The sequence below is a fragment of the Alexandromys fortis genome, unplaced genomic scaffold, assembly GCF_014885135.2.
Source record: "Alexandromys fortis isolate MF-2015 unplaced genomic scaffold, M_Fortis_MF-2015_v1.1 scaffold_0, whole genome shotgun sequence".
Lineage (NCBI taxonomy): Eukaryota > Metazoa > Chordata > Mammalia > Rodentia > Cricetidae > Alexandromys > Alexandromys fortis.
Genome location: NW_026067949.1, coordinates 42,886,822 through 42,910,012, shown reverse-complemented (window position 1 = coordinate 42,910,012; position 23,191 = coordinate 42,886,822). Strand labels below are relative to the sequence as shown.

The window sequence follows — 23,191 nt, the reverse complement described above, 5'->3', positions numbered from 1 at the left end:
CTGTCATTTCTTTGTTGTTGTAGTAGGTGATGCCTGAAGCATAGCTTCCTACCTATTCATTCTTCAAGGACAGTATCAGGTAGTATCTCTGGAGGAAGGACTCGCCTGACTCCTCCAAGATGGGCTGGCTGGGAGCATGGATTCCTGGGGCATGTCTCAGCTGGTTGCTTCTGAAACTGCATTGAAAAGACACACCGCTCTCACCAGTGAGGTGGGAAATGTGTCCAAGCCATTACTTGGCTGTCCTGCATCCCTGGCATTGCACTGCATCCAGCTGGAGTGCATATTGGGTGAATAAGACCAAGAGAGATGTATGCTAAAGATGATCAACAGAAGTAAATCAAAGAGTCAACATTGGCGATATATAATAAACATTTACGAATCTTTTATAAATACAGATGACATAATTCCCTCCAGCCCACTCAAGTCAGCAGCATGGAGTGGGAGGGGTTATCTGAGTGCTCAGAGACTTTCAACTTCTTTAAGTGACATGTGTAGCTGAGGCTAGGAACCAATGGTGTTGTGATCAATGGGCAATGATTTGCTGGTACGTCAGAGCTGGATGAACTATTGATGCTTACGGCACTTCTGTTCATGACAGTCAATATGATTACTGCTAAATGATGATCATTCCATTCTCAAACTGCCACCCCATTATGGAGGTTCCTTCATTTTATATGCATATAACTACCAGCCAGGCACTACATTGTTTATGGCCCCTTAGCTTTAATGATCATAAAACAGCACCATCCAAACAAGCACACAAACTATGAGAACCCTAGCAAGTGGAGGGAAGAGATGGTGTTGGATTTCTATGAATATATACTGTGTTAGGAAAGGAAGTCTCTTCTGCAAATGTTTGCTGGTTCTCTTGAAAAGTGACTTTTGTAATTTTCCAGGCATTCCTGTCTCTTTGTCTATGCTGATCACAGCAATGAACAGGGAGCGTGAACACGGAAATATGTGTGCACACATGTGTGCATGTGTATATGTGCATATGTGTGTGTTCATGTGTGTTTCAGGTGTTTATATAATTTCATGTAAGTCCTACATGGAATAGGAAAGGTCAGTTTGGAATCACTATTATCACAACTGCTAGTGTTTGTAAATGAGGGGACTAGAGTTTTCTCCTTTAGAGTACTCTTTGAAGCCAGGTGAGGCACCCATATCTATAAGCTGGAGAATCATGACTTCAAAACTAATATTCAAACTCTCAATCTGTTTGTTTAAAAAAGTTTAATGAGCTATAAAATAAATAACACTTAAATATTAAATAAATTATTTACAACATGAAAAAATACTTCATCTCCACACAGCTGTTTATGTACAGAAATAAGACTCTCATGAAGAGCGGTGATTGAAAGACTGAAACCATCGGGAGGCTCACTTCCTTCATCAAAAAGAGGACCGATCTGTGCTTGTGACTTGGCAGTGACGTGACTCTTACCCTGTGAGGAAAGAAACATATCAAAGATAAGCTCCAGTCCAATGCAGCTTCAAGACAATTTCTAAGAATCAGAATTTCTGTCAGTTTCGCTTTTCTGGGATGTCCTAGGAGACATGTTGGATGTTCTCATAGAAAACTGCCACTTTGGTTGGGGACTTCATATTTCATTTCTTCTTAAAGTGTATGACTATGTGGAAACTGCAAGTGTTCACGCCATTTAAAACCTTGCTTAATAAAAGAGGCAACTGGAGTTAAGAAAAACAGTTTTCCAAACCGAATATACACTGTTAGACATAATTAAAAACTAAGATTAAGTGTCTCAGTGTTTATGATAGACAGTTAATTTAGGATAATTGGTACCAGGGCTATAATAACAGTAGCTACCAGTTAATAGGCAGCCACCACATGCCAGTACAGCATGTTAATGTCCTATTCCACACTTCTATATGCATCGAGTTGTAATTTAAGCACATAAGTGAAAGATTTCTCGAAGGGGCAATGAATACTGAGTATAACATTGGCATGAACAGTTAGTCATTTCATGAGTTATGATCATCTAGAATATTCATTAAAAATAGAATTTATGGCCAGGCGGTGGTGGTTCACACCTTTAATCCCAGCACTCAGGAGGCAGAGGTAGGTAGATCTCTGTGAGTTCGAGGCCAGTCTGGTCTACAAAAGCTAGTTCCAGGACAGCTAGGGTTGTTACACAGAGAAACCCTGTCTCAAAAACAAAACAAAACAAAACAAAAAAACAAAACAAAAAGTACTTATGATTCAGTAGACTTAAGGAGCATATAGGAACATCGTATTTACAAATCATCTCAAGTAACGACTTCACCGAAGGCAGAAAAAGTGGGTTGGGGCAGAGTGTTATCTCTCCTAGTGTCTGAGGATCCGAGTTCTCTGCCTCCCTCCTCTCTGACATCTTCATTAGCTCTTTACTAAGCGTACTTAGCTCTCCCTGCTTGAAAATCAAATTCTAGATTTTTACCAAACCCCTCTCAAATGTGTGCCCCTCCCTTTCCTTAAAGGAACCTTCAAATTCTTGTCTCCAGAAGGATCTCCTCTCATGGGATAAGCTCCTCTTGGTCCTCCCTGGTGTGAGCCCACCCTGTCATTACTCCCTTATCTCACCCAACAATCAGCGGAATGAGGCCAATTCTATGTTCCTAAAATGACCCATTAATCTCTCAGTATTGCCAATCTTTCTTCATAATTGCTCTCCTGATTTCATAGGTTCTTCCCAACTCAGAAGGTCATTTTGGGTGCAGGACATTTCCTAGCAGTTCCTTCCTTCCTTCCTTCCTTCCTTCCTTCCTTCCTTCCTTCCTTCCTTCCTTCCTTCCTTTCTTCTTTTCTGTCTCACAGTCCTCAGTGCTCTGATCCTTTACAGCTTTTCTCCATCTATTAAGCATTATGTTCTTTAAGAACAGGACTGGAGTTCCCCATATCTACATTCCTTTGAGCAATGATTAAACACTTAGTCTTCACAAGGCTGAAGTCAGTCTTCCTGAAAGCCTAACAGTGTTCGTGTGGACTCATGGTTAAGAACAGATTCCTCCTCTGTCTTGAGATAAGTGCTGTGATCATCTAACGGGCAGGTGAATTCTAATGGCCAAACCTGGACTGTCTTCAGCTAGGCTATGACGTGCACATTTCCCATTTCCTGTCGAAGCTTCTTCCGCTCCTCAGCTTCTCCTTCATATTCCTTGAAGTATCGTTTTCGAAGCCTTTGGAGAAGACAGAACCCCACTGTTAGCACATCCTACCAACCTATACAATAGGGATTTTCATGATGGGGACTTCCTTCCTGTGACTCTTACAGACAATCACTAAACCGAAACCTAACACGACTCGGTATCTGGTCCAATATTCTTTTTCAGAGGGACACTCGGGGTGTCACTATATAAACACATGTCTAAAACACCAAAGTGTAAGTGTGTATTCACAATGAAAACTTTCACACAGTAGAACATAGCCATGTCTTTTGTGGTTACTCCTGAAGGATTAAGCATTGGGGGGTGATTGGTGTACAATAGAAGGACCCCATGAACATAAATGAATATATAGGAATGAATTTAAGGTTCTATTAAGTGAGTTTAAATTGCTAGAATTTTTGAATGTTTACAAAACAATATGTGTTTTATTTCCAAATATAAATGTTTCCTTCTAATTTTATTTATTACTGCATTCTATTTTTAAAAGCCCACAGCTTAAAATTGGGGGTGGGGATGTTGTCCACTACTTTCAGTGGTTCCCGGGTCATCCCACCAAACATTGCCTTTAAATCCAAAAGAACTTTGTTATGTTTAAGAAAAATTATTCCCTTCATTTATTGGGAAAAAATGCTCAGTAGACATGGCTTAAGATTAGTATTGTTTGTTTCAAATATAATAAGAATTTGAGAGAAAAGAGAAAAAAAATCACTTCTTAACAGTGATAGAATAGAGCCAGGCTGATGGCACAGGCCTACTATCCCAGCTACTCCAGAAACCACGACGGGAAGATCACAAATTCAAGGAGAGCTTGGGGAAACACGGATCTTGTGGCAAAGAAGTAGAACCTGTCAGTCTCTGAGTACTTGGCCCACATGTGTGAGGTCCTGAGCTCTAGCCCCATCACAGCCACAAAGAAAACAGAGAGCCAACATAGAACAATGGTCATTCTCCATCCTGCCAGAGGGTTAGCAGGCACTGAAGGATGAACAACTGCAAGCTGAACCACTGGGAAACATCTTTAGCTGACATCTTATTTTCTATTTCTCCATGACAAATATTAGTGATTCGCTGGGGTTTCACTCCTAAATGCATTTGCATACCTGGCTTGAGGCACTAGAAGACATTCCAGGTGTGCAAAACAAATCTAAACTGCACATCAAACTCCATGTGCTTCATAAAATAGCTTTTACCTGTTATTTGATCTCTATCTGATCTGAATTTGATATAATAATAAACAATGGCAGGAGATAAGTCCCATATCCTGAAGAACGGCAGTGATGGATTGTGTACACAATCCAGTTGTTAGAGTAATTTACCAAGACCTAAAATTAGAATAATGAACCCACTGCTTTTCCCAAGCCCCAGCAGCGGTGAGTCATTCCAGAGCCTCGCGGGCCCTCCTCCAGCTTCCCCTACCCAGAGACTTTTGTCTGGGGGACAATACCAAGCTGATGTACCCGTCAGAACAGGCTAGTGGGGACATTCTTTGGTCCTGAAGCGAGGCGTGTTGCCCAGGGAAGATGCTGTGGGAGGACCACAGTCACAAAGTTTGTCCTTGCTGCCCACACCATGGCATCAGGAGGAAATGTTTCGCTTTGTTACTTAATGCATTCCCACACTATAATACCCAATAAGGACAGAAACAGGTCTAAGCTACAAACCAATGAGCGCATGCCAAGAAATTACAAGCTCAGAGCTTAGCATTGTGCTGTGAGAAGGGACCTAACTTTCCCCGACTGCTGCTCTGAAGCCCTCTAGAACTATGTTTTTAATGCTGGAGAAGTGCGTTTGGGCTATGAGCCTAATGTGACCCTAATTACTTATGTGACCCTAATTAGTTTCTGAGAAGCTTTATGCTTACGTTAAAAGTCGTCACAGACAATACTAGCATGTTTTGAGATTAAGAAATAACCATCACTAAAAGTATAATATGTAATAAAAATATCAATTTTTAAGATAAAAAATTCTAGCTTTGAAAAAATGGTTTTATATGTCATTTCAATGGTAGGCAAAGTAATGCAAAGTTTAATTATACTCTGCTCAAGGGTCACATGCTATAAAATAACTCACGTAGAATATGACAGTAGAGCCTGGCAGAAATGCTGCCAAGAGTTAACTCTTGAGTGGTGCTGTACTTACTGGATGGTGACAACGATGCCAATAACTGCGAGGATTATGACGGAGACAAAGACGGTTATGACCACTAATGCGATCTTGGATAGGTCGCTGTCGTTCCCGCTGTGAGTCTTCATGTATTTCTCTCCACACCGCTCACCAAAGTAGTCTTGATGACAGCTGTGACATCGCATTTCATAAATACAATTATTGAAGAGGTTCAGCATGTTCCAGGTCTACTACTTAATGAGAGGCACCTAATGTAACCTCGAAGGGCCACGCCTTCATCTATACCGCAAAATCACGTGACATGAAATGCATTCTAGCTAAGGGTTTTTAAGAGCAAGTGTGATCAGTTTGAGGGTGAGTGTGATAGGCCAAGAAGACACAGTGAGTCATTCCTTGTGCTTCCTTTGACCCACTGACGACATGGCTTCAATGCCTAGTTTTGCTGCTAATACATTCCACTCTCATTTAATTCAGTGTTAGGGGATGAAGGACAGCATGAAAGACTCTGCAATAACTACCTTAAGGATTTAGTTAAATTTTTTTGCAAAAGAGGCTTAAAATAAATACATACTATATATATATATTATATACTTAATAAAACAATGGTTTATGCCACTAGTCAGAAACTACAGCCTCTTTGCCCTACTTTTTACAGCCTGCAAATGAAGATTTTTTTTTTTTCCTATTTTTAAGTGCTTACATTTTAGTTGGGTACACAGACACACTTGTTGGCCCAAGAAGCCTACCTACTTCCCACCTAATCTTTTAATGAAGTTTCCGGTCCTTGGTTTACACACAGGAAAAGTCAACAGTTTTCTCTGGGGGTTTCAGGCCTGGTGGGGGAGAGGGAATTTCACGTGGCTCTGAACCTACTTGCAGGTCACAGTCTTTATGTTCTCCATGTATCTGCATTCACCATGGATGCAAAAATTCTGGAACTCGGCATCACACGGGTTCTTTTTCTTCTTTTTGTTTCTTCTGCCCTTTCCACTTTTGCCTCCCTTTTTCTTTCTTTTGGGCTTGTCTGAAGTCTTGGCCTCTTCTGTCTTGTTTTTCTTGGGCTTAATTACCTGTTCAACTGGAGGAAAAGAAAGTTTGGCACGTTAAGGTCAGACTTACTGTCAACATTCTCTTTTCATCTTGGGAATCCTTTGAGACGCCCGAGACTCAGAAATCCACAGCACCGAGAACAACTTTTGCTTCATTATTTAACACAACACTCACATGCTAAACCTGCAGAGAATATCGATGTCAGATAGTACTTGCTAATCTCTGTCCCAGGCAATTTTTATGTTACCCAAGCATGTACATAGTTAGGTGCACTGTGCTTCTCATGATATAGAGGTAAATAGTTCAGCGAAGCCAAGCCATGTATGCCCTAGGATAAGCAGCTGGAAAGCACAGAGCGGACACGTTTAAGACTTTGTGCTTAAGACTTTGCGTCTGTTTGTGTGCTTGTTTGTTTACATTGTACCGAACAATGTCTCTTGGAAAAAGACAATGCCATTGACTGAAATGTGGTTTGAGACGAGTCTGCCCATGTTCCTTCCCCACCCGTGTCTTAGGCTCACTGTCTTAAGCTGGAAGTTAGTGGCCGCTACTCGAGGGTGGTATTGAACTGGAAAATGAGTATTATTGAAAACAACAGCAATAAATACCTTCCAGGGGGGGAGGGGGTCTTTGTTGTGTTCAACCTGTTTAAAATAGTACTGAAATATCTATGCCTGATGCTTCAGAGTGTCACCTCAACTTATCAGACTATGAAAGGTGTAGCTAGTTACGTGCTAAAGACAGGGAAGGGAAGGTTTGAGATGCCTATTGTTGTACATTTTGTTGTGCTGCCTCTTGGGCAGGTGTGTACGATCACTTATTTAGCAAAAGGAGCCCACCAAGAAGAGAAAGCGCAGCTAGCCCAAAGGCGGTGCAAGCGCTCACCACACAGAAGACAACAGAAATGTTAGCAGAAGGTTGACAGCGGTGTCAAAGACAGGGTTTCTGTCTGAAGGAAACGCTAGTAAGAATTTCTTACAGCAGTCCGCTTTCAGTGCATTACCAAAGGCTAAACTGGGCATAATGTTTAGTAGGTGGCCACGCAGTGTTTACACAGAACCTTCCTTCTGATTATTAAAAGCGCAAGTTAGAAAAGCCCTCGAGGAGAACTGTTTCAAACGAATATCACTCCCCTTCATCAGGGAGATTAGAAGGCCAAGCCGAATGCTAGTCATTCTGCTGAAGTGCGGCCCCAGCAGCACACCCACCACATTTAGGTAAACAGCCTTCCAGACGAATTTAACCATCAGTCTCAACTTCCGACACTGAGCTGCAATTCTAAGCCCTGGGCGCTGGCTGCACTAGTAAGTGATTCGAACTCCAGAAGTGTTAATAACTTAACACGTCTTCAAGAGGTCACCTCCTGGGCACCTGATGGTCTAATCTAAACCCCTTTCACATATTTAAAAAAAAAAGCAAAAACAACAACAAACAAAACATTTAGAAGCAAGGCACTGAAGCCAAATGGTCATTGAGGTTTATCCCTCATGTCACTTGCTCCAGACCCTGTGTTAGGGCACCCACTCACTCTTCCTCAGCTCTAGGAGACTCCAGAGGAGGAAGGGGGAAAAGGAGAGGCTTCTAGGAAAGTTTCAAAACACCTTACAGAACTCTGAAATCACCTGGTCCTGCCTCTGATGTAGACACTCCTAGATCTGATTTATCAATGGTCTCTTCTGCCCACAAAATGCAAAGTAAAATGAAGGTAGTGAGCTTTTATCTCTCTCTCATTTCAAAGAAAAGTTTTTTTTTTTTTTTAAATCTGTATGATAAGAGCAAAAGAGAGAAAACCAGGGGTCATTAGTTTGGATAAAAATAAAAACTACACATACTTGTGTTTCTCTAACATTTCTAGAGGTCAATGGTTATGTATTCTGTTCGCTTATATGTGATAAATGCTTGCTATTTGAAGACAGTAGAGTGGGGGAGAGGACATAAATGTTGAGCTATAAGGCCCACAGGAGTGGCTAGTGACTCCTTCTGCTCTCAGAATGGAGGGCACGCGGCACATATTGGAAAGAACATATGTCCTGGAATCAAGCAGACTGAGAGGTTCTGTCCTGGCTCAACTGCTCTCTGGGCCCTGTAACCTTTCTGGACTTCAGTTACTGTGTAACAATGAGAATACTAATTTCTTCTTACCAGAATTGCAAAGATTAGCCTTGGACCTATAGGATGCAGCCTACAATAGCTCTTTAAAGGACATGCAATAACCACACCTACAAAGCCAGCAGAAAGCCGGAAAGTCGTGTTTCTTCCGAAATCACATCACTAAGATTCAAGCACATCTCGTAGGTGACATTGTCCCGGTCTCCTCCACTCACCTCTGACTGAATCATCTATCACGTAGCCGGGTATGTGCGGCTCGTTGTCATATTCCTCCGAGTAGTCATAGTCCCCCGTGGAGAGTTCACTGCCAGAGGGCATTTCACTGACAGCAGAAACCGCAAGTCCACTGGCATTGTGGTCCCCAGAAGATGGTTCACTTTTCCCAGAGGTGGTGTCATTGAGGTTCAACCCAGCAGCATAATGGCCTGCAGGGAAGGAATAAGTAGAGAGATGAGTTGGGCTGCCTTTGTCTCACTAAGTGAGCGGGGCTGGGAAAGCTGTCTCCTTGTATCAAAGCGGCTATCGGCACGCGTGCTTTTTTTTTTTTTTTTTTTTTTTTTGGACTGAGTCACCCACCCTTGGAAGCAACTTCACAGTTTGCCAAGAAGCAAACTCAGCTGCTCCACTCCAATTACAGAGTTCCTTTTATCTGGGTTTTCTTTTCCACAGACTGCCTACATTAATTTCCACAACTTACACTGCCCTGCCAAGTCAATCCAGGAGAAGCGCGTTAACAGGCAATGGCTGATCGCCTCTCACTGAAGGTCCGTCCAACTTGCATGCCTTTGTGTCTGTGCGCTCCTGCCTCTTTTTAAACCCCGGCGGGGTGGAGAGATACATTTGAACGCTTGTTTACTCCTGTTGAATCTGTGCGTAAAATCTAAAAAGTAGTGCCAGTGGCATCTAAGAGCAAGGACTTTCACTGTCTTCATCCACTACTATGATCACAGAGAAAAGGTTGGACACCTGGCAACGTTGGGGAGCCCTGAGTTCCAGTCCTTGCCTTTTCTTTCTATTCTTTTTAAACTTTATTTATTAATTTTTTTTAAAATCTCAAAATGACACTGAGAGCAGAGCTTTTAACTTCTCTCTAGAGCACTTTGAGTTTGCTTTAGGAAGGTAAAAGTAAAATTACTAGACACAAGAGACGGAGACAGAAGGCAAAGAACCCTGCTCAAATTCTCCTGGATTAACTACTCTTGTGGAAATTACTTCACCTGTCTGGACTCCGTTTCCTCAGTTGTCAAAGGAAAGGCTGGCCTAAAAAAATGACCTCTTAGGTCTCCATCAGCTGGATTTTAGTGGTCCTTGGGAAATGCTAGAGACTCCTGTCTGCTTCTCCCACCCTCCTAGCAGGAGCAACTTCAACCGAGCAAGTTATGGGGGTTTCTATCCCCCCCACCCCGGGCGGACAAATTTCTGGGCATCATTTAAGGGGCAGCCCAGGCGGCTGCTGGAGGCGGCGGGTGCTCACCTGAGCCTAAGATCAGCAGCAGCGACAGCACCGGGAGTGCCCATGGCAGCAGCAGAGTTCTCATTGGTCCCGCGCGAGCCGGCAGAGACCGGGTCTCTGCAGCGACTCGATGGCGGCACCGGGCGGCGGGAACAGAGGGACCACGGAGCAGCGAGAGAGCGCCGGTGCGGGGATGCCCAGCCCGCCGGGCTCCGGGCGGCAGGAGCGGCCAGCGCCTCGGGCTTGGCTTGGGATGTAGGGGCGGTGGCCACAGGTCAGGAGGGAGCGGTGCAAGCAGACTGAGGGTGCGGTAAGCACCTGCTGCCTTTATAGGCCCGCCGGGAGTCACCGCCCCTGAAGTCATAGACTGTGGGTGGAGGTGGCAGGAGGTTACTACCCCAACCAAACCCAGCAGACAGACAACAGCCGGGAAGAAGTAAGAATTGAACTGTCAACGCGGAAAGAAACTGTTCTAACCTGGAGTGATGCTGGAGAGCTGACAGCCCAAAGTCCCAGTGTCACCGAGTCTGAAAAACCTCTGCATATATGTTGATGTTAGCAAGATAACAGGCCGGAGATTGAGTAACGATTGAGTAACAAAGTCCCACGTTAAGGACATGGAGCTTAAAGAGCAGCTGTGACTTAGTAAAGTTAGCCTTTGAGGAGGAGAAAGGAAGCTAAGGGACAGCACCCTCTGAGGAATTGGAGTGTGGTGGGTTTGTGTGGCAGCCTAGGGCCCTTTCCACCTGGGCTCTTAAACTCCAAGTCTGGGATGCCAAACGCCCTCTCTTGGGCCTAGGGCCCTTTCCCATCTGTATTCTAAAATACTGCAAAATGACCAGCTGTCCTCAGGGCCTTTAAAAGCAGTTCTGGCTGACCTTTTACAAACAATATCAGGCACTTAAGATTTTAGGTGAACATGGCCAGACCCTGGCCCTTAGGAGATTAAAATAAAAGGTTGTAGGGAGAAGTCAAGCTGGGCTATATGATGAAACCAAAACCCCAACAAAATTACCTCTTCAGCCTCACTATTGCCTTGCTGGGGTCCCCGATTTTACAGGCCCGTACAAGGCAGATGGAGAAAGCAGAGAGAAAAAATGGACGCCAGGCAAACCCACACGGCACATAGATTTGATTCAGTTTAGTTTTTCCTCTGAAGTCTGCGGCTTGGCACTCTGATAGAGACTTCTGTTGGGCACAAGAAAGTTTCACAGGAGAGGAAAGGGGATATGCATGGGCATTTAGGAGGGCCGGGCCTCTGCTGTCCAAATTCAAAGGATCTAGGGAGGCCCCATTTCTAGCATGAGAGGGGGCTCTAATGATGACAGGTGTGTGTCCAGTCCCCAGGCTAGAGCATCTTGACTTCCCGGCTACCAACATACAGAGCAAGCTTGAGGAGTCCTTGGACTAGCAGAAAAGACTGACTCAAAAGAGAAAGAAAATGAAAACCCAGAAAGCACCCACGGGGAAACCAGGAGGGTATTTAACTAGGCAAGAAGAGAAGGGAGGGGTTGTTGTTTCATTGATTGACTTCCATGATCTAGCTGCCCAGACTGGATTTTTCTTGATTTAATGAAAATAAGGTGTCTTCTCTAAACAGTTTCCCACACCTGGAGATACAAGTGACTCTCCCTGATTGTGCCACAAACAACAGCCTTTTCAGGAATGTTGGTCTTCATGAGTTCTTCCTAATTCTGAGAAACGTTTCTCTCTCTCTCTCTCTCTCTCTCTCTCTCTCTCTCTCTCTCTCTCTCTCTTTTCTCCAGCATTATCACAGGGAGTGAGTTCAACATTGACATGGGCTTTATGGGATAAGATACACAAAAATCCTGAACTGTGTGAAGATGTATTTTGTGTAAACCTTCCGTTTTACTTTGGGGGGGGGGGAGGGTGCCAAAAGTGAGATTTGGCGAGGGGCTCTCTTTTTGCTAGGGGCCCAATGGTGTGGGCTCAGCGATTCTACAAAGCAGATAGGAGGGACTGATTCTTAGTGCCCTGGGAAAGGAGGCTGCAGGTTAGTTTGGTTTGTGGGTATCTCAGACAGACAGTTCTGTGGGGGGATGGGCTGGGCCCTGGGAGCCCTTCTGAGCAGGAAGTTTGGATGGAAAGTTGTGATTTAGGGTGGGCAAATGTAAGGATGAGGGCAAAGATGATCCCGCCCATCGAGGTGGAACAGGAGCCTGCTCTTTCATCTGTTTCGGCGGATGAGGTGACTGTATCTCAGAACGATTTAGTCTTGCCTGCAGAGCTCAGGCAGTCTGCTTATACAGCCGCACACATCCCTAGTCGCGTGGGTTTCATTTTCTCTTCTTGCTGTTCCATTCATTTTCTTAAATTTCCCTTAATTTTCAATTAGCCAGTAAATATCACTTTTATTTACAATGCACAACAGTGACTTGAATTTGCTTACGAGGCAACTAGATGAAGTAGTTCGACACGTTTGCGTCCTATTTTCCTAACTTTTCTTTTTCTTAAATAATTTGTTGCTATTTTATTTTATGATAATGCGTGTTTTGTCTGAATGTGTGCTGTGCTTAGTGCCTGGTGCCTAGAAGCTGAGAACCAGCAGTGAATCCCCTGGAACTGGGGATACAGACAGCTGTGGGCTGCCATGTGGGTGCTGGGAATTGAACCTGGGTCTTCTACAAAAGCAGTCAGTGCTCCAACCACTGAACAGTCTCTGCAGCTCCTTACTTATTCGTAAGATCCATACAAGTTTGGGAAACCTATCATTAAAACCAATTTGCTTTCTTTTTGAACTCAAAGTTGGCTGTTAATATAGAAATTCCTTGGTCATTTTCTGGCTAGAAATTGGGAAGGGATCACTAACGTTTCTGCTACATAACCTAGTCATGGGGCAGAATAGTTCTTAGAATAAATCTAGGTTTTCACACACAAACTCTACTACAAGTTAAGTTAGATAATGTATTAAGACCCAAATCCCTCCTCCAAAAGCAGGAACAAAACACCTGGTTTTTGTTAAATAGACAAAGGCAGAAGATCCACAAGAGAGTAGCATAAAGCCTAAAGTGCTGTGAACATCTAGTACAGGGCATCCTTGATGTTATGATGGTGACTCCAGCAACACACTGAAGACCAGAGCTACCCACAGGGCATGCAAAGTAAGCACCTTCAGAGTTTTCAGTCTGTGAACTTTGCCCTATTTCCCATGAAGACATTTGGGGCAGTTTATGATACATCAGATAGCAACCCGGGGGAGATGCCAGCATCACAGAGCAGCACCCATTGATGCGTCATACATTCTGGGACATGTGAATGAGTAGGGAACCAATCCTATGTAAATGCAGGACTCTACGGTCTGCGAGGCAGACTGAGAACATGAGGACCAGTGTCGACAAATCCAAGTGAAATAGCACTTTCCTATGTCCCGATACACTGAAGTTTCTGTGAAGTTATGTGAGGCTAAGGGCACTCCTGGGGGCAGATGCTCCTAACCAACTTAGCGTCTGTTATCTGAATCCCAATGCAAATGGATAGAAAAAGAAATTCACTTTGATTCTGCTAAAAGATGCCCCGTGAAACCAAAAGTATCATGTGCCTGTCAATAAAGTTGACGTTGTGTTTGTACAGATAGGGCTGAGTATTATTCTTATGAGTCAACAGATGAGCTAGCCACAATTCTCCGTTGTAAATACCATTTCATACATTGTAATATACTCCATTTAGCTCCATTAGATATTCTATAATTTTCCACTTTTTACCTTGAAATTTATCCAAGTCTAAGAATGATTCATTTCTATTTCCTTAAAACTTAACCTGGCTTTTGTAGTTGAGCATCTAAACAGGTAAAGATGGGATGAGCGAAACCAGCAATTTGATAAAATAGATACAACAAGAGCAACAAAAAATGTAATATACAAATACTTATCAGGCCCAAATTTTGGCAGTTAGACAAAAGCCAGCATTCCTCAGGAATCTGTGAGGTCAGTCTCCTCTACCAAAGGCTCTCCTGTGCTGGCTATTAGCATATCAAAGTGCATGCTGGCCTCTGGGTTCCATCAGTATTGCAAATACCTGTTATACTTTTCAAAGTCCATGCTGGCATCCAGACTCCTCTCTGCTCTTCTCACCCCACCCCTTCAGCTCAGAGGCTTCCCTCCCCACAGCTTCTCAGACTTATAACTCTGCTGTATTTCAGCTCTGTGCTTCCGTCTTCCTCTCTTAGTTCTCTCTCTTGCCCTCTCTTTGTCTCCTTCTCCTGCAATCTCTCTTTGTCATTCTCTCTCCCTTTCTCCCCACCTCTCCTCTCATGGCCTGGTTCATTCCCTCCCCGACCCTGTTCAGCCTACTACTTTCTGCTCTGGACACTTCCAGATGCCTCTGTCTCTATTCTCCCTTTATATCTACAATAAAAACCTTCCCCTCAACCATGTATTGGAGAGGCCATGTTGTCAGTTTACACCATGCCCACATTTACATAAAAATGTAAAATGAATTTGATATGCAGTTTGCTTACTCAAATATATTTTGAGAATGTAGCAGTCCTCTGGGCACGGAGGCTAGAACTTCAAGTAATTCACACTGTTCTTGACTTTAAGGAGATTTAGTTAATGGGGATTAGTTAAACTCCAGAGAAACAATATGTAAAAATAAATTGAAGTAGCGAGACAAGTCGTAAGTGAGGTAGAAGACTTAGAACGGGCAATGATCCTCCCACCCTGTGAGTGTGGATGCTCAGGGACGCGGAGACAACATGAGTAGGAGCAAGAAGCACAAAGGCCATGGAGCAGCATGCAACTTGAATTGGACTTTAAAACAGCAGAGGATTTGAGGACACTGGACTTAGACTTTTATTTCATTAATTGTTTCTGTTCGTTCTTTCGAAGCATTGCTAGACAAGAGCTATTTTTAGCCCTTAATCGAAGAGTGAGCTAGCTGCTGAATTCACTGAGAACTCTTCAAAATGGACTCTGCCTTCTCCCCTCTTGATTTAGTAGATTTGGATGCTGTCCAAGCCTGTGCACGTTTCTTTTTAATAGACCTCGCACAAAAAAAAAAAAAAACTGTGACTGAAGCCAGGTGCTCTCAGTCACTTACCATGTATGGGTTTAACCTTCAACCCCAGATGTGGGGAGAATAGGAGCAAAGGAAGAAACGGCTGGTGTGCATGTATGATGAAGAACCAGTCCACTAATGGAATGCGTGTGTGTGTGCGTGTGTGTGTGTGTGTGCGTGTGTGTGTGTGTGTGTGTGTGTGCGTGGGGGGGGGTGAATCAAGGTTTCCACACAGAGAGAGGACCAGTTACAGAGCTTGCACACTCGCATATATGCGAGCTCTGTCTGAACCAAGAGAAGGGTGAAGAAATTATAACAGGAAGCCGAGACTGACTGCGATAGCAAGTGATCCCAGTAAAAACCAAGTCACCCATTTACCTCAGAAACATGCTCCAGAATGACTTGGCACTATTCCTTTTCAGGACACGAAATTATTTTGGAACCTACAAGGGAACAATCCACTTTACATATGGTTCATAAAGAATGACTGTGTTGAGCTGGATGTGGTGGCACACACAACCCTTTAATCTCCACACTCACCTGGCAGAGGCAGGAGAATGTCCATGAGTTCTAGGCCAGTCTGGTCTACATAGTGAGTTTCAGGTTGGCCAGGGCTGTGTAAGGAGACCTTGTCTCAACACAAACTGCAGTCTACCCATTATAGTCATTAAACAATTACATTCTTTTTACTTCTATTTCCCAAAACCACTTCTTATGTACTTAACTTTTCTGTAGTACATTTCCATGTTCCTTGTTTTCTTATACTTTTCTTTATATTTTATATTTCCATTTACTACACAATCTAATATTGTGTTGTGCCCGATCTTTCATAGTCCCCACAAGACCTCTGTTGGCTTTTTCTAAATCACTAAGAGAAAAAAGCAGTAAGAGATCTGTGGTCATTTTCTTGATGACCTGCACCTGCAGATTTCTTCAATGTCTGTGTATTTCACACCACCTAAGCTTTCTTGTCCAGGTTTTACTGCCCCTTTCCTGCATGATCCCAATGAGTTTTTGTTTCAGAGTCCAGTAAGAATATGCCTGCTTCAATACCTAAAACATGAAGCAACTATATCCCAAGTTAAGCATTCTGTTGTTTAGGTAGGACATGCAATGCCTACACTTTATACCAAGCACCCTGTAGACAGTCACTCCCTGAGTAAAACCTGGAATGGATCCACTTCTGTGGGATCTCACAGGAAATGGGGCTTTGTTTATCATTGGATACCATGAATAGGTTAGCAAAATTCTCCTACTAAGTCTTACATAGAGGCTAACGCTACAATAATTAAGAACTCTTAGCCACCTGCTAGTCAGCTGAATGGGAAGCTTGGAGATGGTTGTGGTTTGGGCAATGATCCTGTCTGTACAGTCGTGACTGTGAGGATCTTGCTTTCGCCTTAATCCTTCATGGCTGTAAGTGGTCTTGTGCAGTGTTAATTTTCAGAGAAAGTGTTTATGGTGGTAGAACATAAAGATTTAGACAGTAGTGCCAGATCACTCTGCAGGCCAGGAGCTGCCTTTTCTTCCTCTGCTCTCACGGTGCTCAGAGCATGGTATATTCTCAGTGTTCACTGAATGAACTGAAAAGAGAGTACTTAGTAAACAAACTAAGAACACTGAATTGATGTCTTCATTCCATATATACTATTTTTGTTAATTTGTATTCATTATATTGTCTTTATTTCATAGTTGTCACTTGAATGAGTTTATGTCCTTTTCAAAGTCAAATTTACATGAAAAGATCAGGTAGTGTGAGGGTTTAATATAATTATCAAAACTATGGGGAAAGATACTGAGAACTCTTGGCTATAGGAAGGATGTTACATATCATGACCTCTGAAATATCTCATGTCTCATGGAACCTCCACAGCAAAAGCTCTTGGTAGCAAACAGTCTTTCTGAAAACATGGACAAACAAAAGCAAGATGAGGTCAAAGGATGAAGACTAGGGAACCACTCACTTCCTGGGCATGGCTGGTGAACTCTGTGTGTGGCCAGTACCAAGAAGAGATTTCATAAAGGGAACATTTCCTGCTGTGAAGATGGGACTTCAGATCTATCATATGAATTAGATGCATTTTGTTCAGGTTACTGACTACGGCTCAACAGAACTCTGTCAGTCACTCTTTCCTAGCTCCTCATTGGATGAAGGCCTTTGCAAATGTGACTCCCTCCACATGCAATGCTAGCATCTTCTCTCTTTACACTTCCATTAAATTTATTTGCAAGGTCACCTAGTGTTCTATACTAACAAAATTTGCTTTGCCATAGAAATTGTATCTATCTTTGCATTGTAAAATGTTAGATAGTATTCTGCTCTCAGAAATTCTGAACAATAAGGTTGCCTAGCCGAAAAAAAAAAACTATAAAGTGGTACCACTAACTGACATGTCAGTGTGGATAGGGACAGTCTCACAAGGCCCCACCCCTAAATCAAGAGCTACGAGCAGTTAATAACCAATGAGAATGAGTATTTTCCAGGGACAAGGTCCTTGATATGGATCTTGTTCTAAGTGGTCAGCCCTAAACACACACACACACAGACACACACACACACAGACACACACACACACACACACATATATATATATATATATATAACACTAAATTAACTCAGCAGATTATATATATAGATATATAGATAATCTATATATACATATATATAGATTAGATATATATATTAAAGATTAAGAGGCAATGAAGTTGAAAGGCAGTAGAGCAGGGAGTGATGTAATGTAAATATAATATTCATATTCAGAATTCCCTCAAATAAACGTCCTGTTCATTACTTATTCCTATGCCTTCCCCAGTACCTGGGTGTAACAGGCACTGAAGAAATGCCTAGCAAACAGAAGTGAAGGACACAGCATGGCTCTTGGGGGGTGGGACACAGACTTTAAGAAGCATCCTAGTCAGACTTATACAGAAAGGGATGGAAATAATCTAACTTAGAAACGTCTAGTCAGAACGATGACTTTCGATAGGCCTGTAAGCATTTTTCTAGCTTTCACAAACCTGGGTCGACCAGTAAGGGCAAACTGTGAGCTGGATTCACAGTTCAAAAATTATGCAATAGCTGTTGGCTTCTCTAGGTGATAGCCCTGTTTATGGGTGTGGACATAGCTGACTTCGGCCTTCAAACCCCCCTTCAGATTTTGTATGTGTTATAGACCTAGGAGCAGCTTTGCTCTTGGATCTTCTCTACTGGTTACAGAGTCATTTCAAGCTGTCTATACTACCAGCAGGTTGTCAAGCTTTAGTTTCCATTTTAAGAACACATTGAGCCCCTATTGTGTGCCTCATGTTAGTTATGTTAGCTGTATTGACCATCGAGATCAAATGCATGAGGTTTGGTGTTGTAAGGAGAGTGAGCTGCATTCCACTGCCTGGCTAGCTTAACCCCCAAAATAACCACACAGAAATTGTATTAATTAGATTAGTGCCTGGCCCATTAGCTCTAACCTCTTATTGGCTAACTCTCACATCTTGATTAACTCATTTCTATTAATCTGTGTTCACCATGAGGTTGTGGCTTATGGGCATGAGTCTAACCAATGTCTTTCATGGGCAGGAGAAGCATGGCGTCTGCCTGTCTCTGCTTTCTTCCTCCCAGAATTCTGTTCTGTCTTCCCCGCCTACCTAGTTCTGCCCTATCAACTAGGCCAAGGCAGTTTTCTTTATTCAACCAATTGAAAGCAACATATAGACAGAAGAACCTCCTACATCAGTTTGGGGGCAAGAAATCGGGGCTTAGAATTTCTTTCTCTGTATGAAATATGTGACCTCCATAAAGCTACTTCATCACATGGTTTCCGGTGTGAAACAGTACTAAAAATAGCCTTATGAGGTTTCATGGTGATCACAGGAGGCAAACTGATTAAATGCTTAGAACCTGGACTCTCATAAATGTTATCTAAATTGTATGATAACATCTTCTACTTAAAGCGATTCTTTCCAGTCAGAGAAACCTCTTACTGTAAAGTACGTGTAAACTTAAGCTACTGGTTTGTATGTGTCCTGTTTGCAATTACCCACAATCCAGTGATTTGGATTTAGAGATTTTTTTTTGGAAACTTAACGATGTTAATATGTATAATTTCATTCAAGGAACCAAGAAATGATTTTCAAATGCCAGCTGAAAAGAACATTCTAAGGATTCCAACATGAAAACTGTTTGAATATGAAGAAGGATATGATGTTTAGAATAAATAAATAAAAAATAACTAGCTTCTGGGAGCATTACCCATTTGGCATGGGCTTTTTGAGATTCATCTGATTTTTAGCCATTTTTCCTCCTGTAAGTAACCTCTCACCAATACTGTTGTAAGTAGGTCCACTAACCTCATTTGTCCGCCAAGCTGGACTTTGGTGGTTTTCTTACTTTAGTCTGTCATGAGTTACCTATCAAGGGTGAGTAGACATTTGTTCACATCTCCCCAGGAATAGTGTTGTACAATATAATTAGTATCTAAATAAGTACCAACAGAGCACAAGATGAGTCTAAGAGTCATTGCGTAATACTAGGGATGAGTGGTAAGGCACGAAATTCAGACTGAACAGACTGAGAATGCATAATTCTGAGGGAAGATTCCTATATGGCCACCTTTTCCTCTATGTTAAGGAAAGTGTACCTTCTTGCTATGTCAGCAATTGTGTGGGCCCTATGATGTGGGCCAAGACATATAACCAAGGCTGAATCCTCAGTCTAGAAAAAAAAAAATCTTTGTGGGGATTCCATGAAAGGGGGCATCCTGGTGAGACTATAATTCTTTATGTAGCACGAAGGGACCTTCCTGCTTAATGATCAAGACTCTGCAATAGGTGAAAGGTTTGGGACAAATGCTTTGGTACATGAAAGTCATGCAGAAGGGGTGGCAGTGTGAACAGACAGCCACAGAGGCTGTGGCCACTGGCAACATAATGACAGATGTGTCTAAAGTCAAGAATGCTGTTCACTGGGAATTTCCATCTGTGAGAGAGGAAGAAAAATGATGATGGACGCTATAAAATAATTCCACACTTTGTGAACAATTAGTTCACAAAGGGGCATGATGTCTCTGTAAAATTCTTCAGAATTTCAAGTTAGGCAAGACACATGGTAACTACCAAGGTGACTGAAAATTTTCACAATACCATGGGCGTATAAATTTTAAATGTTTCCTAAAGCAACAAGATTGGTCATTGAATCCCAGTGCTAGGGCTTGGTCATCTCTCCAGTTGTTGGTCATGGAAAAACCTAGAGACTTCCAACCCAATAAAGGTTATTGCTGTTGGCTGGATTCCAAAAGTGAAAGGTAAAATCTTATTGCTAAAAATAGCCTCTGCTTTGGTTGCAGGACTTGGAGATATAGGTTATGACTGAGCAGAAAGTGTCTTTTTCCTGCAGGGTATCTGCAATAGTATCAGACACTACTAAGGATTCCAGAGGAAATTATGGCTCCGAATTCTACTCGGGTATGGGTTCTGGGTTCTATTATCTTCCTAGTTGGGGTGTCATAAAGCACAGGACAGTGGGCAGTCGATAGAATCAGCTTCGTCACTGGACTTAAGGACCACTGCACATGGAGAAATCTGTTTCTGGTAATTGGAACTTAGAAAAAAGCCTGTGGTCAGAAAAATGATAGGGCATAGTGGAAAAGTCATTTGTTTTGCTTTGCTAAATAAATATTATGTACTGACTAAGCAGTTTCCCCGATATCTGTGTTTATTACTGTGGGTTATTACTGCTGTGAGAGTCTCATTGGAGATTTTCCTGTTTGATTTTCTGTCTTCTCTTGTGTTCTGTAACAGAGAAAATTCCACTGAGATGTACCACCAGTCATGTTCCGGAACAGAAATAAATAAAGAGATGTGAACACGTTTCTCCAGTAGAGTTTTTTTAAAAAATATTATTTCTTTCTCTCTCAAGATACGGAAACATTGATTAAGAGAGGGCAGAAAGAATGTAAGAGCAGGAGAAAGGGGTGGAGTGTTGTGTAGCAATTTCCTCTGAGCTAAAACCTTCCATTCTGCAGGGCATCTCTTTAGACTCACTGTGTTATAAAGGGAGATCAAACATTCCAATTTCCAGGGAAGTTCCTTAAGACTCAGGATCTTCTAAAGGGAAGCTCCTTAAATCAATAGGCAACAACACAGAAGCTTCAGGGAGTTCCTGAAATTGACCAGATGCTTTAGGTCCCTCCTTTCCCAAGCTTAATAAGTAGTAAGGACTGCCAAAAGGTACTTTTGAACCATCCAAGCTGCCTAAAAGAGACAGATACAGACAAACTTCTGAGAGAAGGATCAGACTGCCTGAGCTGCCTGTAAAAGACATCTTTCCACCTACTGAGGTGTTTGCAAGTCGTTCTGTGAGAGCTGCAGGATTCCAGCTTCTGTGAGTTGTTATCCATGCTGGAGTGGGCTTTAGTGATGCAGCTGTATTTGAGCCATTCTGATCCTATAAGTAACCCCTTGCCTATACTCTTATAAGTAACCCCAGTAAACTCATTGTTTCACCATGTAGAACCTTGGTAGTATCTTCTACCTGGCTCTGTCGTGGACTGCCTATACGGGATGGGTAGACCTCTGTTCCCATCTCCCAGGAACAATGTCACACACCAGCCATTCAATGTAGATCTGCTTTGCAGAAGTAAAAAAGGTCAGTGATGGAGTCACGGTGTCTCTGGCCTTTCTGGAAGGATTGATTGTGGTCTTCAACTGTAGGACAATTTTTAATGCTATGTTCCTGCTACCTTCCCAAATACTCAAATGTTCAAAGTACATCTTAGAAAAATTCTAAAATGCTTATAAATAAGGAGAAGAGAACTATAATAAGTGTAGAGCCAAATAAAGTAAAACAAAGTTCATAAGCATAAACTTCCTTAAATTCCTTTGAACATTTGAAGCTCCTGCAGCCTCCAGCTCTGGTGGAACCAGAGAGAGCAAGGAAACCTACCAAGAGGAACAGGGGTAAAGAGTGACAACCATGAGTAACCCATATCTCGTGTGTTTTTGAACGTTGTAACAAAAACCATTATTTGTATACTTCATATATTCCCAAAATAAAAAGGAAATAATAAACCCTTATGTGTTGAGTCTTGAGTGACCTGTGAGGACATCACTTGAGGTGGATTCGCTTCAGGTGTAGCAATTCTTTCACTTGAACAGTTGTCGTTTCCACCTTACTATTGAGAGTATTGCTTTCTCCTACACGTCTCTTAATTAGTTTTCATCACAAAGCTTTAACTGACTTCAACAGGAGGAACTATGTGGGATTCAAACAAAGAGCCAGCCTGGGATTTCTATAAACATGCCCTGTGTTGTGTCTGGGCCTTGGCCACGCTGGGGACTGTTTACTCTCTCTGCTGTCAGCGCTGTGGCACTAGAACCAATGACTAGGAAGTGAGCTGCCTGCTAGTCTTAGGTTATTACAGCCAGCTCCTGATGGCTTGAGGACTTATTGTGCTTTTTGTGGTTTCCTTACCACAAAGTAACCTAGGAAATGGTCTCATACAAGAGTCTTCAGTCCTTTCAAACCCAAACTTTTATCATGGTATCAAAGCATAGGGAAGGAGAAAAAACTCATTGAGACTGTAGGTGGGTGGTTTGATGAGGTTAAAAGGTCTGCACATTCTTTGTGGATTGAATTCGGCAACTTTTGTGGTATATGTTCACTGTTGAAGATTTTGATGATATTATTAAATGAGAAAGTTTAAACACTTATTTCATTTCTGTAGCTAACTGTCTGAAAGTTTGTATTAGAAGTTAAGAACATACCTATTTAAGAACAAACATTCTATTATGTATTTACCAAAGATTGTATAAGGGCCACGCATTGTCATCTTCCCCACAATGACCCTAAACTGAAAGAATTTTAAATATAGATTAAAAATCAAAATAGGAAAACAAATTGTACAGTTCTATGATTGAATAGTATTTAGAAAGAAGAATGATATACCCAGTTACAGGTGGAATCTCACATGAAATGAAAACAGTCAGGAAAATCATAAACACAATATATTCTAAATATATAGAGTTGAGGAACAGGCAAAGTGAATAGATAGTAGAAAAATTAACAAAGTGCTTCCTATGACCATAATAGGCTGCGTAAGTGAGGGGACTGATTGGAGACGTGTGGGAACCTGAGGTGACACAAACTCTTTCATATCTGTTTTGGAACGATGATAACATGGGTGACTATCTATGTCAAAAATTCACACTGATGTCGGTGTCCAGTACTAAGACTCTAGATGGGAATACATCCCAAATCGACTCAAGTTCTCAGTAGAA

General features: G+C 42.3%; 1 protein-coding gene across 1 annotated transcript; it reads right to left on the bottom strand.

Annotated features, from left to right (window-relative positions):
- Window positions 1-1,219: 1,219 nt before the first annotated feature.
- On the bottom strand, window positions 1,220-10,298 carry Areg (amphiregulin). Its single transcript, XM_050150030.1, has 6 exons — window positions 9,926-10,298; window positions 8,667-8,876; window positions 6,166-6,370; window positions 5,308-5,463; window positions 3,072-3,180; window positions 1,220-1,448 (listed from the first exon to the last, which is right to left on the bottom strand). Exons 1-5 carry the CDS (start codon window positions 10,266-10,268, stop codon window positions 3,087-3,089), a joined length of 1,008 nt encoding a protein of 335 aa, XP_050005987.1. The 5' UTR covers window positions 10,269-10,298; the 3' UTR covers window positions 1,220-1,448; window positions 3,072-3,086.
- Between the last annotated feature and the right edge of the window lie 12,893 nt (window positions 10,299-23,191).